General features: G+C 45.0%; 2 protein-coding genes across 6 annotated transcripts in view; one reads left to right on the top strand and one right to left on the bottom strand.

The window, feature by feature from the left end:
* The window catches only part of LOC107983594 (uncharacterized), an 83830-nt gene that overhangs the window by 9280 nt on the left and 54542 nt on the right, over positions 1-20008 (bottom strand). The window contains exons 1-2 of one of the 5 annotated variants that reach the window (XR_010003764.1): positions 4662-19865; positions 4053-4551 (exon numbers count right to left, since the gene is read on the bottom strand). The exons of 1 other annotated variant lie outside the window; for it this stretch is intronic. The gene's annotated coding sequence lies outside the window, so the exon portion shown is untranslated. Of the gene's footprint in view, positions 1-3572; positions 3780-4052; positions 19866-20008 lie in introns of those variants that run through there. 3 more of the 5 variants (XR_010003765.1, XR_010003766.1, XR_010003763.1) reach the window with 3 other exon arrangements.
* Positions 4219-10004, top strand: LOC100560939 (zinc finger and SCAN domain-containing protein 31). Its single transcript, XM_008121638.3, has 4 exons — positions 4219-4337; positions 6630-7442; positions 7981-8107; positions 9208-10004. The coding sequence occupies exons 2-4, from the start codon at positions 6711-6713 to the stop codon at positions 10002-10004; spliced, it is 1656 nt and encodes a 551-aa protein (XP_008119845.3). The 5' UTR covers positions 4219-4337; positions 6630-6710.

Raw genomic sequence — 20008 nt, forward strand, 5'->3', positions numbered from 1 at the left:
TCTGTCGGGGGTGCTTTGAATGCGATTTCCTGCTTCTTAGCAGGGGGTTGGACTGGATGGCCCATGAGGTCTCTTCCAACTCTACTATTCTATGATTCTATAAAGTGGATTTCTTGGAAGAAACCTTTCATAGAAAACACCATGAGAATCTGGCCTTAGGAAGAACTTCCTGACAGACAGCTGCTCATCAGTGCATATGCTGCTTCCTCTGGAAGTTTTTAATCAGAGGCTTGATGGCCATTTGTCTGGAATGCTTTGATTGGGTGCTCTTGCATGGTAGAAAAGGTTAGACCGGATGGCCTTTGGGTCCCTTCCAACTCATTCAATGATGAGGGCGTCTGTGCTGTTGGATCCCTCACCGCTGCCAGCTTCTCATAGTGTTTTCTTGGGAAGGTTTCTTCCAAGTAAATTTCAGGAGCACACAATCAAAGCATTCCGGACAGAAGGCCATCAAGCTTCTGCTTAAAGACTTCTACAGAAGGAGAGTCCACCGCACTCCAAAGTAGCCACACATACTAAGGCAGAAGAGCTCTATCTGTCAGGAAGTTCTTCCCAATGTTTAGGTGGAACCCTTTTCTCCTGTCATTTTTATCCATTACTTTTTTTGTGTCCGAGTCTCCAGAGCAGCAGAAAGCAAGCTTGGCCTCTCCTCAATGTGACATCCTTTGAGATATGTAAACGTGCCTATCTTAACCTGTTCTCCAAGCGAAACATACCCAAAGTTTCCAAGCCTTTGATCATGTGGGTTTTGCAATTCGGGGGGGGGGGGGGCATCATCAATACTGTACAGGCATTTTTTGCAGCACACGTTTGATACAGAACAGACAGAGAAAGCTAGGAGATGGAAATGACCATGTAAATGCCATTTTATGGCCTCATCACAACAGAGCATGGATCCATTTTAAATCCGGTTTCTGCCTCCTGCAGAATTCTGGGATTTGTAGTTTGGTGAGGCCAGGACCTGTCTGGCTGCGCTGTTTAAAGGCCCCTCCACAAAGTGGATTTAAAGTGGATCTAAACTCTAGTGTGATGAGGTCCTTAAAAACATCTGTCTGTCAGGAAGTTCTTCCCAATGTTTGGGTGGAATCTTTTTTCCTGGCATATTATCCATGTCCCCCTTGTGCCCTAGTCTCCAGAGCAGCAGAAAACAAGTTTGGCCCCATTGCAATGTGACGTCCTTTGAGATATGTAAGCATGCCTATCTTAGCCTTTTATCCAAGCAAAACATACTCGTGTCCTAAGCCAGTCCTTACAGGGATTCATAGTTTCCAAACCTTTGATCATTTGGGTGGCTTTTCTGTGAACACACACTATTTTGTCAAGATCCTTCTTGGGCTGTGGTGCCCAGAAATGGACACGGTCCTATTCCAGGTGAGGTCTGACCAAAGCAGAAGGGAGTGGGACTAGGGCCCCTTCTACACTGATATATCATCCAGATCAAAGCCGATAATCTGGATCTTATGTGGCAGTGGAGAAGGGCCTTCCCCTTTTCCTATCAACTTTCTCTTCACCAAGTATAATGGTCTTTTCCAGTTAATCACGTCATCTCCATGATAGCCTTTTAGACTTCCAGTGATAGTTCACGTTGGATTTGCTGTCGATGTCCAATAGCAAATCGGTAGTACAGTAGAGTCTCACTTATCCAAGCCTCGCTTATCTAAGTTTCTGGATTATCCAAGCCATTTTTGTAGTCAATGTTTTCAATATATCATGATATTTTGGTGCTAAATTCGTAAATACAGTCATTACAACAACATTACTGCGTATTGAACTGCTTTTTCTGTCAAATTTGTCGTATAACATGAAGTTTTGGTGCTTAATTTGTAAAATCATAACCTAATTTGATGTTTAATAGGCTTTTCCTTAATCCCTCCTTATTATCCAAGATATTTGCTTATCCAAGCTTATGCCGGCCCGTTTAGCTTGGATAAGAGAGACTACTGTATACCCAAAACCAGTACCACATTTCAAATTAGGTGATTTGTAGTTTCTTGTCACTTTTCTCAAGTCTCAGCCTTCCACATCTATACAGAGAAACTGGAGAGCCACCTCTCGTTCACCCCCCTCCCACCACAAATGCTCTTTGGTCTAAATGCCTCCGCCTGATGTAGTTCTCATAGGAGGTTCTGTCTGCTGAGCTGAGCATCAGTCTTGGCCGTAACCAGGGGCTGAGCAGGGATTCAGACCCAAGTCCCTCACCACATGAACTCAAAGCTCTTACCAAAAACCTAGAGTAGGAAGTGTGTGATCTCCAAGATGTTAAATGCTAGAGCAGCCTTTCTCAACCTAGGGATCGGGACCCCTGAGGGCTTCATGAGTGGGGTGTCAGAGGGGTTGCCAATGTCCAGTATTTTCTGTTGGTCATGGGGGTTCTGTGTGGGAAATTTGGCTCAATTCTATCGTTGGTGGGGTTCAAGGGGCTCTTTGATTGTAGGTGAACTATAAATCCCAGCAACTGCAACTCCCAAATAGCAAAATCAATCCCACCCAATTCTACCAGTATACAGATTGGGGCGTATCAGGTATTTATGCCAAATTTGGTCCAGTGAATAAAAATACACCCTGCATAAGAGAGATTTACCTTACGATTCATAATAGTAGCAAAATTACAGATATGCCATAGCAATGAAAATAATGTTATAGTTGGGGGGTCACCACAACATGAGGAACTGTATTAAGGGGTTGCAGCATTAGGAAAATCGAGAAACACTGTGCTGTAGCTTAGGGCAAATGTGTAGGGAGTGAATACAGTAGAGTCTCACTTATCCAACATAAACGGGCCGGCAGAACGTTGGATAAGCGAATATGTTGGATAACAAGGAGAGATTAAGGAAAAGCCTATTAAACATTAAATTAGGTTATGATTTTACAAATTAAGCACCAAAACATCATGTTATACAACAAATTTGACAGAAAAAGCAGTTCAATACACAGTAATGCTATGTAGTAATTACTGTATTTATGAATTTAGCACCAAAATATCACGATGTATTGAAAACATTGACTACAAAAATGTGTTGGATAATCCAGAACGTCAGATAAGCGAGTGTTGGATAAGTGAGACACTGCTGTATTTGGGAAAGATTTCAGAAGTGAGACCAGGGTTCAAATCTCCACTCAGCTGTGAAACTCAACTCAGTGACCTTGGGCAAGTCACACTCTCTCAGCCCCTGTAAAAGGCAGGGCAGCCCCTCCCCTGAAACAAAGATTGCCAGGAAAACCTATGATAGGTTCACTCTAGGACGGCCAAAAGTCAGAAACAATTGGAGAGAGCTCAACCATTTAAAAAATACAAATGCTCTAAAGCACCAGATCCCATCTGCCTTTGGAAGCTAAGCAGGGTCAGCCCTGGTTAGTACTTGGATGGGAGTCCGCAACCCACCCCAAGTGTCCTGGGCTCTGTTTATAGGTGAACTATAAATCCCAGCAACTGCAACTCCTAAATAGCAAAATCAATCCCACCCAATTCTACCAGTATACAGATTGGGGCGTATCCTGACCTAAGAAGACCCCCTCGTGATTCATGGGGCCACAGAAACCCAGCAGTGAATAGAAGAAGGCACATGGCGCACCTTAAGACTAAATACCCTGAAGGCAGTTGATGTGATCTGTCTTGGGAGCTAAGCAGGGTCAGCCTTGGTTTGCACTTGGATGGGAGACCGACAAGAGGTCCAAAGTGCCGGAGGCTTCACGGCAGAGGAAACCCCCTTCTTTGCCCCAGAAACCCTTTTGCAATTCAGGGGAACAACATCCATCTCCAGGCAATGTTCGCAGCACACCTTGGATAAAAAAGAACAGGCAGAGAGGAAGCCTGGGAACTGAAAGGACGATGAAAGAGGAATTTATAAAACACTTTATAGAACATAAGAACGATGGAGAGATTAATCGAAATACAATAATAAATAAAACAAAATAATAGATAAAAATTCTAGAACACATAATTGGAAAAAAATGCACTTCTTCTTATGGGTAAGATGGGGAAAGTATTAAAACATTGCCAGAGGAATTTCCTCCCCGTTAAAAAAGCATTTCCTCCCAGCTTCAAAACTCACGTGTTTCCCAGGTTCGGCTCTTCCAGGCATTTTTGTCCAAACCCTGGAGGACCAGAGGCGGCTTGAAGGCAAACCTCCGAGATGTGGACCTACAGGTGGCTAGAGAGGACTTCCTGCGGTGTTTTGTTTTGGAGGATGTGTCCTGTGCCCTCCTCTTCCTGGTCCGGCTTCTCCTCCAAACGCGGCTTCTTGGGAAACTCGTGCCTTTTGCTTTTCTTTCCCGGAGGATTTTGGAGGAAAAGGAGAAACGCCTGAGGCGGAGTTCTTGGGTTTAGAGGGAAGAAGGTGAGGGAAGATACGAAGGGAAAAGGGAGGGCAGGTCTGAGGGGAAATGTGGCAGCTCCTCCTTTGGGAACAGGATGAGGGAGAGCCGGAGGGCGGGAAGGCGGGGGTCCTGGATGGTAGGAGTACCAGCATGCCTTTGCCCCTTCGTTATCCTTCCTCTCCACTGACTGTACTGATGGGAGTTGCAGTCCAAACATCTGGAAGGCTGAAGGATCTATGAGAAGAGATGGAGGACTATTTAACCTTGGAAATGGAGCGGCATTTCTTCTAATGTAAAATGAGCGTGGCTCCGGCACCCAGGGACCATGATGCACTGGCGCTTACCGTAAGGGCATCCTCCTGGAGGCCTCGTCCCCTCGGGCGTTTCCAGGCCCTCCATGCCATTCCCTGGTGTGTGGCCATCGAGGGACCTCCAGCCTCCAGGCCAGCTTCTCCCTCCGGAGTGGCAGCACCCAAGGCTCCTCCCTGGCGGCCATGCAGGCCCGGCCCTCCTCCGACCGTCCTGCCTGCTTGCCCTTCTCTGAGAAATGTAAAAGGCAAGGATGTTCGTAATGATGAATAACAAGAAGAATCGTAGGAAAGTTAATACATTACTATTATTGTCCATCTGTGTGGTGTTTGGGTGAAAAAGGAATCAAGTGGGTGCTTGGGCTGCAACTGGCATCGCCTCAAGAGCACCAGTTTTGAAAATGGCTGCCATTTTCATAATGACAGTTGCAGCTTATTGGGGGAGCTGTCAGTTCTATAGCAATGTTCTTCTCCATTTTGAAGGCATCGCCTTAGAATTCCAGTTTTCAAAATTGCTGCTGTTTTCAAAATGATAGATGCAGCTTCCTGGGAGAGTTGTCAGTTCTATACCAATATTCTCCTTCATTTTGAAGGTACGCCTCAAAGCTCCAATCTTCAAAATGGCTGCTGTTTTCAACATGACAGTTGCAGCTTATTGGGGGAGCTATCAGCCTTGGACCGCAGGAAGATCCAACCAGTCCATCCTCCAGGAAATAATGCCCAATGGCTGCTCACTGGAGGGAAGGATATTAGAGGCAAAGATGAAGTATTTTGGCCACATCATGAGAAGACAGAAAAGCTTGGAGAAGATCATGATGTTGGGGAAAATGGAAGGAAAAAGGAAGAGAGGCCGACAAAGGGCAAGATAGATGGATGGACGGTATCCTTGAAGGGACTGGCTTGACCTTAAGGGAACTGGGGGTGGTGACGGCCGACAGGGAGCTCTGGCGTAGACTGGTCCATGAGGTCACGAAGAGTCGGAAACGACGGAGTGATTGAACAATAAATCAGCTCTATAGCAATGTCCTCCTCTGTTTTGAAGACGTCGCCTTAGAACTCCAGTTTTAAAAATGGCTGCCATTTGCAAAATGACAGTTGCAGCTTGTTGGGGGAGCTATCAGTGCTATAGCAATGTCCTTCTTGATTTTACAGACCTTGTTATACCCTGGTCAGATTCTGAGTGTTCAGAAGATGAGGCTGGGGATGCTGGGAGAGTTTTAGTGGGCCCAGAGTAGGATAGAAGTGGCTTGGAGAGAGCTGTTGTGGAATATCCTGGCAGTTCCCATGAGACTGGAGAAAGCGATATCAGTTCTCATAAGAATCTGCCAGAAGTGCAGGCTGAGAGAAATGTGGGAGACAAATGTTTGTCCAGATCAAGGCACTTTGGAGGCAGCGCATTCAACAGAGACAGACGCACTTTTCCCAGCAGCTTAGAGATGAGAGGAAAAGAAGGTCTGTGAGGAATGATGTTATGGGAGGATTTGAGGCCTTTTAAGTGGGTTTCTGCTGGTATAATCCTTTGTGAGAGCAACATTGCATTCAGGTGAACAGCTCTCAGTTCCTGGTCCCACATTTGTGCATTCATGTATTCAAGTTATAAGTCTGTTCCTGGTTCTCGTTTCATGTGTGGCATAGGTCGCCTGCCTTGGATTGATGCTATCGTGTTATGGATATATCGGGGAATTGACTCTTGAGACTATATGTGAAAGATTTAGGAATCTTGGGCTTGACATTCCTGGCCTAGGTTCTCCAGGACAGCTTTGTGCTGGAAGAGCCTTTCATTTCAATAAAGTTTGCTATAATCCATAGTTTCCTGTTTTTGCAGTAAATTCAAGAAAGTATGCCCCATGGATACAGTGGTCAGAGTGTACTGTTTTAACCTTTTCCTGGTGACCTGTTCAATGACCAGTTCTGTTCCAGCCCTGCATCTTTGCTTTCATAATTCTTCCTCTTTAAAAACTGAATGTTGTATAAAATTCTTCTTTTTTCTTTCAATTTTGCCAGGCGGTACGCTCCAGGCGGATGTTTAGACAGCCGCAGTAGACTTTAGCATTTCCCACGATTTCAGGCTAGTATTGTCCGAGGATGAAAATGGAGACCCGAGAAGACCTTACAAGACTTATATCAAAGCAGGTGCCATGGGAAGTGAGAGGGAGCTGCCATGTTGGGACGACAGAGGCATTCCTGCCAAGGAGACCAACGGAGGTGAAACAGGAGCCCGACAAAGACTCGCTTCAGCAGTGGGAAACCCAATGGCAGGAGTTCCTGAAGGGCCTGGAAGGCCCTCACCCAAACTGGGGCACCTCCCAGTCGAGGGAGGAGCCGTGGGACGACGCCAAAGCCTTCCTGGCCTCCTTTGAGCAAGTGGCCCAAGCCTGCCGGTGGCCCAAGGAGGAGTGGGTGCCCCGGCTCCTGCCAGCCTTGAGCGGAGAGGCCAAGCGGGCCTTCACTGGCCTGAAGGCCGAAGGCAGGGAGGATTATGGGAAAGTTAAGGCTGCCATCTTGTACAAGGATGCCATGCGGCGGGAGGAACAGCGACAGTGTTTCCGGCGTTTCCGCTACCGGGAGGCCGAGGGGCCGAGAGGGGCTTACGGGCAGCTTCAGGAACTGTGTTGCCGGTGGCTGAAAGCTGAAAGGCATTCGAAGGAGCAGATCCTGGAGCTGCTGGTCTTGGAGCAGTTCTTGGCCGTCCTGCCTCCAGAGATAGAGGCCTGGGTCAAGAAATGTGGTCCAGAGACTTGCTCCCAGGCGGTGGCCTTGGTGGAGGACTTCCTCCAGAAGCAGCAAGAACAAGAGTCCAGGCATCAGGCAAAGCAGGTGAGGACCGTTCATTGGGTTCCAGGCTTCCCAAAGGGCTGCTTTGTGCAAGGCTCCAACAGGTCTTCTTCACTTATCTAGCCAGGATAGTAACTGAATGTAGACTATATGGGGCTCCCAGCATCTCCTCTGCCCCAATAGTTAATTCTCAGTTTATTTTGTGATTTTAAAAAGGCCTCTTTTGTGCCCGAAACAGTCATGGAAGGAGAAAAACATGGAAAAATGGCCTCCCATGAGCTAGTGGGCATACTGAGATTTTACTTTAAGAAAAAGTTGAAATACAGTGCAGGTGAGGAGTGCACTGCAAAGAGCAAATACAGCCCCCATCAAATGCCCAGGCAGTAGGTTTAATGTGGGATTGTGACTCGTGAGATCTGGGTTCAGGTCCCTTCCGGACCATTAAACTCATTGTGTGATCCTGGGCCAGTTCTTTTCTCTGGCACTGACCTACCTCACAAATACTATGTAGACTATGTAGAACAGAGGAAAGCCATATACGTGAGATATACATTCGGTTAACAAATGATCAATGTTTTAGGTGCTGTTAAAGGAAGAGGAGACGGTGGGTTCCCCTGAAGGTGGCCAAGCCCTGCCTGAGACGGAGCAGAAGGAGTTTAGTGTGGAGACCAAACAGGAAGATGACGATGGGGATACTGGACCCTTGGGTACGAAGAACGGTCTGTTTGTTTCCTTGGGTGTTGGGGATGTTTTTCCTAGACTAACCACAGCACTGTGTCTGCTTCTCCCCCTGAGTCGGGTGTTCCCTTAGAATCATAGAGTTGGAAGGGACCTTGTGGGCCATCCAGTCCAACCCCTGGCAAGAATCTGGAAAATCACATTCAAAGCACCCCTGACAGATGGCTATCCAATCTCTGTTTAAAGGCCTTCAAAGAAGGATACTCCCTCTTACTCTGGGGCAGAGAGTTCCACTGCTGAACAGCTCTCACAGTTAGGAAGTTCTTCCTAATGTTCAGGTGGAATCTCCTTTCCTGTAATTTGAAGCTACTGTTCCTAGTCTCCAGAGCAGCAGAAAACAATCTTGCTCCCTCCTCCCTATGGCTTCCTTTCACATCTTGATACATGGCCCTCATCATATCACCTCTCAGCCTTCTCTTCTGCAGGCTGAACATGCCCAGCTCTTTAAGCTGCTCCACATAGGGCTTGTTCTCCAGATTCTTGATAATTTTAGTTGCTCTCCTCTGGACACATTCCAGCTTGTCAACATCTCCCTTCAACTGCGATGCCCAGAATTGGACACAGTGTGTTTCCAGGTAAACTGGCTGGGATTTCTGGGAGTTGTAGGCCAAAACACCTGGGGACCCAACGGTTGGGAACCACAGCCGTAGATCTTTAGATAGTTTAAGCCCAATAGTCTGCCAGGTACATGGAGCTCCAAGATGCTGTAATGCTTTGCCAGAAAAGATTGAAAGTTGTATTATCTGGAAGGCCAAAGTTTCCCTTTCCTGAGGTAAGTCAAGGGACTGCATGGGCAGACCCCTGTATGGAAATTCTCATCATCACTGGTCAATCTTCACCTGAATTATTGTATCCAGTTCTGGGCATCGAAGTAAAAAATCTGAATAAATAAACATGAAGCTTGTTGAACCACAGAATTTTATGCTGCGTGAGGAAATGAAAAATAGAAAATCTGTATAGGTTTCAGCTTTTCTTTTGACTCTTATTCAAAGTTCAGAAACTTTCTCAGACTATGAAATTTTCATGGTGAAAATGGGTCTTAATTTGCCTTCTGCTCTATTTCCAACAGGCGATGAAAGGAAAAGTGAGAATGAGAGGCAACCAGGTGAGGATTCCCCAGAAAGAACAGGGAGTGAAGCATTAAAGGAGAATTTTTGGAGCCAAGATGGGGCTGTGAGCCAAGGTGGAAGCCACACGAAAAAGCCGGAAGCCAAATCCTTCCCCTTTCAGGTGGGAGACTCCCACGAAATCTCAATGCAGCAGGAAAGCAAGGAGGAAAAAAAGAGGACCGCTTTCTCCAGTGTTCTTAGTAGACCTCGCCCTCAGAATGAATCAGATTTAATGTTTGCAAAGACATTAAATCAGAGTGGAAAGCTGAATGAATGTGAAACTCTTTATGAAGGGACAAGTTCCAACATATACCTGAATCAAAGTATTCCTGCAGATGAGAGACAGTGTATGAATTCGGATCTTGGTAAGATGAACCATCCAAAGATCCAAAAATGGAAGAAGCTGTTTAAATGTTTGGAGTGTGGGAAATGCTTTGGTCGGAGTACACACCTTACTTCACATAAGATAATCCACACAGGGGAGAAGCCATATCAGTGCTTGGAGTGTGGGAAATGCTTTGGTCGGAGTGCACACCTTACTTCACATAAGATAACCCATACAGGGGAGAAGCCATATCAGTGCCTGGAGTGTGGGAAATGCTTTGGTCAGAAGGCTGATCTCAAGAAACACCAGATAATCCACACCCGGGAGAAGCCGTATCAGTGCTTGGAGTGTGGGAAATGCTTTGGTTGGAGTCACTCTCTCAAGTCACACCAGAAGATTCACACTGGGGAGAAGCCCTATAAATGTACATAATGCAATACGAGTTTCAGTGCCCGGTCCACCTTTGTCAGACATAAAAGGATCCACACCAGAGAGAAGCCATATCAATGCTTGGAGTGTGGGAAATGCTTTAGGCAGAGGACCACCCTCAAGAAACACCAGATTATCCACACTGGAAAGAAACCATATCAGTGTTTGGAGTGTCAGAAGTGCTTTGGTCGGAGTTACTCTCTCAAGTCACACCAGAAAATTCACACTGGGTAGAAATGTACAAAATGCAATAAGAGTTTCAGTGACCGGTCCACCTTTGTCAGACATCAGAGAATCCACACCAGAGGGAAACCGTACTCCTGTTCCGATTGCGGGAAGAGCTTCAGCCAAAGAACTAGCCTGACTTTACATCAGAGAATCCATGACGAGAGAATATGCCACACGACAATCAGCATTTGCTGAATGCCAGCATGGCTCTGTTAGTCTTCTCACTGAGTGGCATCTCAAAAAGGAATACCCTATACCAGGCGTCCTCAGACTTTTAAAGCAGAGGGCCAGTTCACGGTCCCACAGACGGTTGGGAGGCCACACTGTAGTTTGAAGAAATAATGAACAAATTCCTATGCACATAGTGCATATCTTATTTGAATGGAATAGAATGACTTCATTGTCATTGTACAACAAAATTAAGTGCTTTCCCCAGCACACATTAAAAAACAACACACCCATCCCTCCACACTCCATACACCACTGCACAGCCCCCAGTGCCACATCAATGCGAAACAATGGAGTTCAATATCATTACAGCTCTAGGATAAAAGCTGTCTCTTTTATCTAAATATGTCGGATTAAATGGGTCCTTCAGAATGTTCTGATCTTTCTTAAGGCTGCGGGTCTTCTGAGGTTCTTTCAAAGAGGGGAGGATCAAGTTAATTAGGATTCTTGTTCTTGTGGACCTTCGAATAGTTTCAGATTGAAGGTGACCCTAGAACCAAAGTTTGGGGGCAGGGGCTGGGGAACTGACCTCCAAGGCCTCATCCAGCCCCTGGGCCTTACTTTGGGGACCCCTGACCTATATAGTCATATATAAGTCTAGAAACACCAACCCTTCTCTCAACCACGATATTGCTAATGGCATTTTTCCTTACTTAGTTTATCCATACTTCACAACCTCTGAGGATGCCTGCCATAGATGTGGGTGAAACGTCAGGCGAGAATACTTCTGGAACATGGCCACACAGCCCGAAAGACATACAACAACCCGGCATTTGAATACTTGGGTCGGAGGCCTCTGGGAGCCACAGAAAGGGTGTCAAAACCCAACATCTTGGCCCCAAAACTTGCCCACAACGTATATATGATGTTGACCTATAGATGAGTTCTAGCTTGGCTATTCGGCAGTGTCCAGGTTTTTTGAAAACGGCCTTGTTTGTTTTTGGATGTGAGATAATATCTATTTGGTCCTATGTTACACTGTTTCTTATAAAAAAAAAAACCTCAGTCTTTGCTTTCATTTTTTATGGATGTTCCCATAAGATAATGCATAAGGATGTTGGTGAACCACAATTCCCAAAAATCTTGGGTCAATCCTCCAAAAATGCCCCCAGTCTTCACAGTTGGCCATGTTGGGTCTGTGTGCCAAATTTGGCCCAGATTCCCTGGGCAATCGCCTTGAAACCGTCCCAGTCTTCACAGTTGGCATTGTTAGGTCTGTGTGCCAAATTTGGCCCAGATCCGTCATCTGCTGGGTTCAGTGTTCTCTGGACAAGGGTGAACTAAAACTCCCAGATTCCCAGGGCAATCACCTCGAAACCGCCCCAGTCTTCACAGTTGGCCATGTTGGATCTGTGTGCCAAGCTTGGTCCAGATCTGACGTTGGCTGGGTTCAGTGTTTTCTGAATACAGGTGAACTGTAACCCCCGGATGCCAAATTCAATCACTCCCAAACCTTGCCATTAGACAAAGTTGGCTGTGTTAGGTTTGTGTGGCGCGTTTGGTCCGGATCTGCTGGGTTCAGTGCTCTCTGGATAAGGGCGAACTACAATTCCCAGATTCCTATGGCAATCTTTCCGAAATGTACAATGTGAATGGGTTCCTGAGTTAGTAAGCTTAACACAAATAGCCCACTTATATACTACTTCAGAGAGACAAAACCCATATCATATTGTTTGTGATTACTGTGAATTCTAACAGTATAATAAGCTTAACGTTTAACCTAGTTGCTGAACTCATTTATTTTATTTTCTGTATATAAGTGGACTATCTGTGTTAAGCTTACAATCTTCCTGAAACATCTGCCAGGATTCACAGTTGGTTATGTTGAGCCTGTGTGGCAAGTTTGGTCGAGATCCGTTATCTGCTGGATTCAGTATTCTCTCTGGTGCCAAGGTCAATCACCCCAAGTTGGCAGTGTTGGGTCTGTGTGCTAAGTTTGGTCCAGATCTGTCCTTGGTGGGTTCAGAGTTCTCTGAATAGGGGTGAACTATAACTCTGATGCCAAGGCCAATCACCCCAAGTTGGCAGTGTTGGGTTTGTGTGCCAAGTTTGGTCCAGACCTGTCACTTGCTGGGTTCAGAGTTCTCTGAATAGGGGTGAACTATAACTCTAATGCCAAGATTAATCACCCCAAGTTGGCAGTGTTGGGTTTGTGTGCTAAGTTTGGTCCAGATCCATCACTTGCTGGGTTCAATGTTCTCTGAAAAAAAGATGAACGTTAACTCTCTGGAGCCAAGTAGAGGAGTTGTCCGATCCCTCTAACTAGCTCCAGTCAGGAGCCTGGCTGCAGATCTTTGGACTAGTTGGAATTTCCGGGCCGTCTTTAAGGACAGCCCCACGTAGAGTACATTACAGTAGTCCAGTCTAGATATAACCAAGGCATGGACCACCGTGGCCAAGTCAGGCTTCTTGAAGAATGGTCACAGCTGGTGCACCACCAAAACACTATACTCGGAAGGCCATCATACCCGGACAACAAGGGATTGCCTAAGTAAGTAAGTACATGGGTAAGACATGTGCTTTTTCTTCATATACATTAATGTTTAATTTTTGCAAAGTGAAAAGCCAGAGTAGTGGCTTTTTTCTCAGCCAAATCCACCCTCCCTTGTGTGCTTTCCAAGGCTTCTCTCAAGAGAAATTGCTGATCTTTTAAAGCTAAAATATCTTTAGCTTGCTGTCTTCTTTTCCACTGAGACATCACAGAGCACAGTCAAAAGGACCCATCCGAGCCCGATTACTGCCTTCCATCCTGCCCTAACTCCCACTCCCAATGCATTCAAACATTTAAGCACTGCATTAGGAATGGGACCTCCACATTTCACCATCTTGGCTTCCCAAAACACAGGTGGTGTCAAGCGATTCAAAACTTGAGCCACTGGCCCCCAGGCACCTGTGATGGGCCAACCAGGAATCCGGCTCTGGCTACAACTATCTTGCTTAGCAGACTTTTGCCTCCAAAATGGCATTGCTTGTGATAACCTGAAATGCAGAAATGCCCCTTGAATAAAATTGATTCTTTGTTCTGCAGCTCTAAATGCCTAACGCCGAAATGTTTGCAATGCTGAATAGAGTGCTTTGGATTTATAGATAACAGATTCTCAACTTGTATAACCAGAAATGGCCATCCTGTCAAAGGGCCATAGGAAGCAGAGGGTGGTTCACTGCCTTTTCCCTCCCAACAACGTTCCTGTGGTTTTAACATCTTGTCCATTGGCATGCTGGGATGAAAATAATGTTTAGTAATGCCTTTAAAAACATCAGCTGCACTGATCACAATAGCTTCTTTCTTCTTGCCTGCTTTTGCAATGTAAATGGACAGGAAACCAATTTCTCTCAGGTCCCTCCTGAGCTGCTCCATTGTGCCAAGAAGGGATGACCTTGTTTTCTGGAGGGCTACCTGCCAGTGGAGCATTTTTTTTTCATGTCAGGAACAACTTGACAAACTGCAAGTCGCTTCTGGTGTGAGAGAATTGGCTGTCTGCAAGGACGTTGCCCAGGGGACACCCAGATGTTTTTACCATCCTTGTGGGAGGTTTCTTTCATGTCACCGCATGGAGCTGGAGCTGATAGAGGGAGCTCATCCGCGCTCTCCCCGGGTGGGATTCAAACCTGGCAGCCTTCAGGTCAGCAACACAACCTTCAAGTTACAAGGCTTTAACCCACTACGCCACTGGGGGCTCCGCCAGTGGAGCATCAACCCTGCTTTGCTAAAGGCTTCTTTCTTTATTGCAGCAATTTCCCAGGACCAGGGGAGTTTAAGCATTGGCTCTGGTGTTCTTAACGAATCAAAAAGTCGGATGTGACCTACAAAGATCATCAAGTCCAACCTCTTTCCAGGACAGGAATATCTGCTATAGAAAACAGAAGGAGGATATACAATATCTAAGCAGCTGCATCTCTGTCTTGGACACCACAACATCACAGAAAGACAGGTGATTGGACTCCACAGTAGAAAGCGAAATCAAACGTCATCTAGTTCCCCTGTCAATGAAACCTGAACGATGGGCATTCAGCCTGTTTTTAAAACTTCGAACAAGGTGACAAACACACGTATATACATCTTTCAAGGAGTTCTATACAGATTACCGGGAATTATGGACAACCTAACTTCCATTCCATATTCCAGAGAGATTGCGTACATCAGATCTGAGAGAACTAGACAGGAGTCCCTCCACCACGTTCTCCCACTCCAAAGCCACCCCGTGACCTCCATCTCCGGTGCTCTTTCACCACCACCATCCTGGTTTATTTCATGGTATTATGAGTTTTCCTCGCATAATTATTGCACCCCACTTGGGGCTGATTTCCCCTTCATTCCTTCGCCCTTCATTTCCCCTTCTTTCTCCAAAGGCAATGCAGTTTAAAAACTACAACAAGATGGTCTCTGAAGCTCTTCTCTCCTTTCTCTTTGGCAAAGCAGCTGAAAAACAGGAAAAAGTGCAGCTCCAGAAACCTCAATTTGATAGGTTTTCAGCTGCCTTGCCTTTGGAGAAAGAAGGGGAAATCAGCCCCAAAGGCTCTACAGGGCCGGGCTGTGGCGCAGCTGGCTAGTAACCTGCTGCAATAAATCACTACTGAGTTCAAAGCCCGGGTCGGATTAAGCCCTCGACCATTAAATAGCCCAGCTTGCTGTTGACCTATGCAGCCCCGAAAGACAGTTGCATCTGTCAAGTAGGGAAATTTAGGTACGTTTTATGCGGGAGGCTAATTTAACTAATTTACAACACCATAAAACTGCCAGCAAAACACGAGGAAAGGAATGAGGAAGTACAGCCACTAGTGGACGGTGAAGCAACAGCTCCCCCTGTGGCCGGAATCGTGAAGCTGGAAAAATGTTAAATGCCTCTGTGTCTGTCTATACTGTATGTTGTTTGTCTGTTGGCATTGAATGTTTGCCATGTATGTGTTCATTGTAATCCACCCTGAGTCCCCTCGGGTGAGAAGGGCGGAATATAAATACTGTAAATAAATAAATAAATACAGTTAAAAAAACAAACAACTGTTTGTTTGAGGTGGGATCATCTCTTCTTTTTCTCCCCTTTAAGAGGGAAGGCATTTTAAAAAAACAGATTTTTTTTCTCCTGTAATAATTGCACCTTCCTTTTTTTGATGAAAGAAAGGGGGGAAAGTGTGACTATTATGCCATGAAAGAGGGTACATTCATTTTATTATCCATGGACATTTTCCTAGTTTCTAGGTGTGGTTAGAGACAGATGCTTTGTATCCTAATTGACTTGTTGCTACAAGTAGTGATTTATTTACTTACTATATTTATAATACACCCTTCTCACCCTGAAGGGGACTCAGAGAGGCTTACAAATTGGCAACAGTTCAATGTCATATATAAATAAAAATGTAAAAATAATAAGCATATACATTAAACCATATAAGTTAAGAAAAGTCATCTCTAGACATTAAAATTGAATCCTGTTGGGTGTCATCCTGGACTCTACAATCTCCAGTCCCAATGAGTACCTAGACTGAGAAAGCAGGATTAGAATGAGGGATTCCTATAAGGGGATTTCTGTCTCTATCCAATGAGAATTCCATCTATTAATGGAAGTTTATATATTTTGACTTTTACTGATCATTTCTCAAAATTTACCATGGCGTTTTTCTTGAAAAACAAGGATGAGGTGTATGAAAAAATGAAGGAATTTTTGGCAAGAGTGAAAAATCAGTTTAAAGAGATTGCCTGAAACTTTGAGTATGAATAATGTGAAGGAATTTTGCAATGAGAAGGTTAATGGCCTAATCAAGCGCTATGGCATTGCCCACAAGAATTTCCTTCCCTATTTTCTTCATCAAAATAGGAGCCTGATTGAAATTGCTAGAACTATGCTTTTGGGTGCAAAATTGCCAGAATTTCTGTGGGCAGAGCTATAAATAGAAACCCATGCCACCAACACAGAGACAGGAAATGATATTCAAAGGCAATCTAGTTTAAGCATAAAACTCCATTTTATTCTACAGCTAAATCTATCCATCCTTCATTTCAGAAACTTTTACCTTTATAAATTCCCCGTTTTTGCAAAATAAAAGATAATAAAGAGATCAAAAGCAATAATACAAAAAAGGTACAAATTGTATATCATGCTTGAACTACACAACAATCTAACTAATACGGAAAACACAAAACTAAATCAGAAACAAATACACCAATCAGATACCTACAGACACACAAACTGAACGAACAGATAGACATGGGTACATTTTACAAGCCTCATTATAGCTGTTAATTTGTATCCCGTATTATTATACTCACTTTAAAAAATGCTTTATACGAGTAATCACACTTCTACTTTTGATAACACTCCTTGAATTAATAAACCTTACAACTGACATTTGCCCATATTGTTTATTTATTTATTTACAGTATTTGTATTCCGCCCTTCTCACCCCGAAGGGGACTCAGGGCGGATCACATTATACACACATAGGGCAAACATTCAATGCCCATAAACACATCAGACAGAGACCGAGACAGACGCAGAGGCAATTTAACCTTCTCCTGAGGGGATGTTCGATTCTGGCCATAGGGGGGAGCAACTGCTTCATCATCCACTCTGACGGCACTTCCTTATTCCAGGTCGTAAATTAGTTAACCTTGCCTCCCCACTTTTTTTATAAGTGGTACCTTATTTCCTATTTGATAGATGCAACTATCTTTCGGGTTGCTAGGTCAGCAACGAGCAGGGGCTATTTTTTATTTTTAATTGACAGGTGCTCACCCCGCCACGGGCTGGCCTTGAACTCATGACCTCATGGTCAGAGTGATTTATTGCAGCTGCTCAACAGCCTGCGCCACAGCCCAGCTGTGGTCAGTTTGTTGTCAGTTTGTTCATTTTTGCTAATCTGCACATCTTCATTTGCCATTCTTCTTGCATTGGAATGAGATGTTCCTTCAATTTCTGCACAAAGTATATTAGAATCATAGAATAGTAGAGTTGGAAGAGACCTCAAGGGCCATCTAGTCCAACCCCCCGCTAAGAAGCAGGAAATCGCATTCAAAGCACCCCCGACAGATGGCCATCCAGCCTCTGCTTAAAAGCCTCCAAAGAAGGAGCCTCCACCGCGGCCCGGGGGAGAGAGTTCCACTGCCGAACAGCCCTCACAGTGAGGAGGTTCTTCCTGATGTTCAGGTGGAATCTCCTTTCCTGTAGTTTGAAGCCATTGTTCCGTGTCCTAGTCTGCAGGGCAGCAGAAAATAAGCTTGCTCCCTCCTCCCTATGACTTCCCCTCACATATTTGTACATGGCTATCATGTCTCCTCTCAGCCTTCTCTTCTGCAGGCTAAACATGCCCAGCTCTTTAAGCCTCTCCTCATAGGGCTTGTTCTCCAGACCCTTAATCATTTTAGTTGCCCTCCTCTGGACGCTTTCCAGCTTGTCAGCATCTCCCTTCATCTGCGGTGCCCAAAACTGGACACAGTATTCCAGGTGTGGTCTGACCAAGGCAGAATAGAGGGGGAGCATGACTTCCCTGGATCTAGACGTTATTCCCCTATTGATGCAGGCCAAAATCCCATTGGCTTTTTTAGCTGCCGCATCACATTGTAGGCTCATGTTTAACTTGTTGTCCACGAGGACTCCAAGATCTTTTTCGCACACACTGCTGTCAAGCCAGGCGTCCCCCATTCTGTATCTTTGATTTCCATTTTTTCTGCCGAAGTGAAGTATCTTGCATTTGTCCCTGTTGAACTTCATTTTGTTAGTTTCGGCCCATCTCTCTAGTCTGTCAAGATCGTTTTGAATTCTGCTCCTGTCTTCTGGAGTGTTAGCTATCCCTCCGAGTTTGGTGTCATCTGCAAACTTGATGATCGTGCCTTCTAACCCTTCGTCTAAGTCGTTAATAAAGATGTTGAACAGAATCGGGCCCAGGACGGAGCCCTGCGGCACTCCACTTGTCACTTCTTTCCATGATGAAGACGACGCATTGGTGAGCACCCTTTGGGTTCGTTCGCTTAGCCAATTACAGATCCACCTATCCACTGTAGTTATATACTGTAGTAAGTATCCTTGTTTTCTTTCTACTTGATCATCCAGCATTCTCAACAAATAAACTCTGGTTTCATTTAACGTTAATTACTTCTAGGTTAAAATATATTTTTGTTCAATCTTTCTACATATGATGAAATGCCCCAACTTTGAGCTTGCATTTCCAAAATTTACAGGGTTTTTTTTTTGTTCATGTTAGAAAGACACTCTAGTGCCAATTGTCATCGTTCTTTCCAGTGTGAATTCTATAATGTTTATGTAGATGTGAACTCTGATTGAAATGATGAAACATTTTCAATGACTGCGAAGGAGGGGCTCTATCCCTTCCCCTGTCCTCCCCTTCCTTGTCTGCCTGGAAAGGGAGAAGACACTTGTCTGAGAAAATGTACAGCTTCATTTTGGGACAACTTGGAAAGTCACAGGGGTGAGTTTGCTGATGCCTAATACCTGCTCTGCCATACCTGAAGTGATTTCCAAATTCCAAGCATTTATGTGGGGCATAGAATCCTAGAGCTGGACCAGACCACAAGGACCATTCAAACCAAGCCCCTGCCAGACAGGTACACACAATGAAAGCAAGTCCTTTAACAAAAATGCAGAACTTCACACTATCCAAGTTATTCTATGGCTTCTCCCCAGTGTGAGTCCTTTGATGGGAATGCAGATTTCCACTCTGACTAAAGCACTTTCCACATTCTATGCATTTATAAGGCTTCTTCCCAGTGTGAGTCCTTTGATGGGAACGCAGATTTCCACTCTGACTAAAGCGCTTTCCACATTCTATGCATTTATATGGCTTCTCCCCAGTGTGAGTCCTTTGATGGGAACGCAGATTTCCACTCTGACTAAAGCTCTTTCCACATTCTATGCATTTATACGCCTTCTCACCTGTGTGAGTTCTTTGATGGCAATGCAGATGTTCACTTTTACTGAATCTTTTCCCACATTCCATGCATTCATATGGCTTCTCCCCTGTATGGGTCCTTTGATGGGTCTTCAGATTTCCACTGTGATTGAAGCACTTTCCACATTCCATGCATTTATATGGCTTCTCCCCAGTGTGGGTCCTTTGATGGGACTTTAGACTTCTACTGATATAGAAGCACTTTCCACATTTCATACACTTAAATGGCTTCTCCTTCGTGTAGATCTTTTCATGGGAACGCAGTATGCCATTCTGAGTGGAGCTCTGTCCATATTCTATGGATTTATATTGCTTCTTCCCAGTGTGGATCCTTTGATGGTACTGCATATTTCCCCTTGTAGAGAAGCTCTTTCCACATTCCGTGCACTTATATGGCTTCTCCCCTGTGTGGGTCCTTTGATGGGAATGCAGACAGTCATTCCGACTAAAGCTCATTCCACATTCCATGCATTTATATGGCTTCTCCCCAGTGTGGGTCTTTTGATGGGAACACAGTCTTTAACTCTGAGAGAAGCTCTTTCCGCAATCCATGCATTTATATGGTTTCTCCCCTGTGTGGGTCCTTTGATGGGACTTCAGACTTCCACTAATATAGAAGCACTTTCCACATTCCATGCATTTATATGGCT

This window comes from Anolis carolinensis, chromosome 2 (genome assembly GCF_035594765.1).
Source record: "Anolis carolinensis isolate JA03-04 chromosome 2, rAnoCar3.1.pri, whole genome shotgun sequence".
Classification (NCBI taxonomy): Eukaryota; Metazoa; Chordata; class Lepidosauria; order Squamata; family Dactyloidae; genus Anolis; species Anolis carolinensis.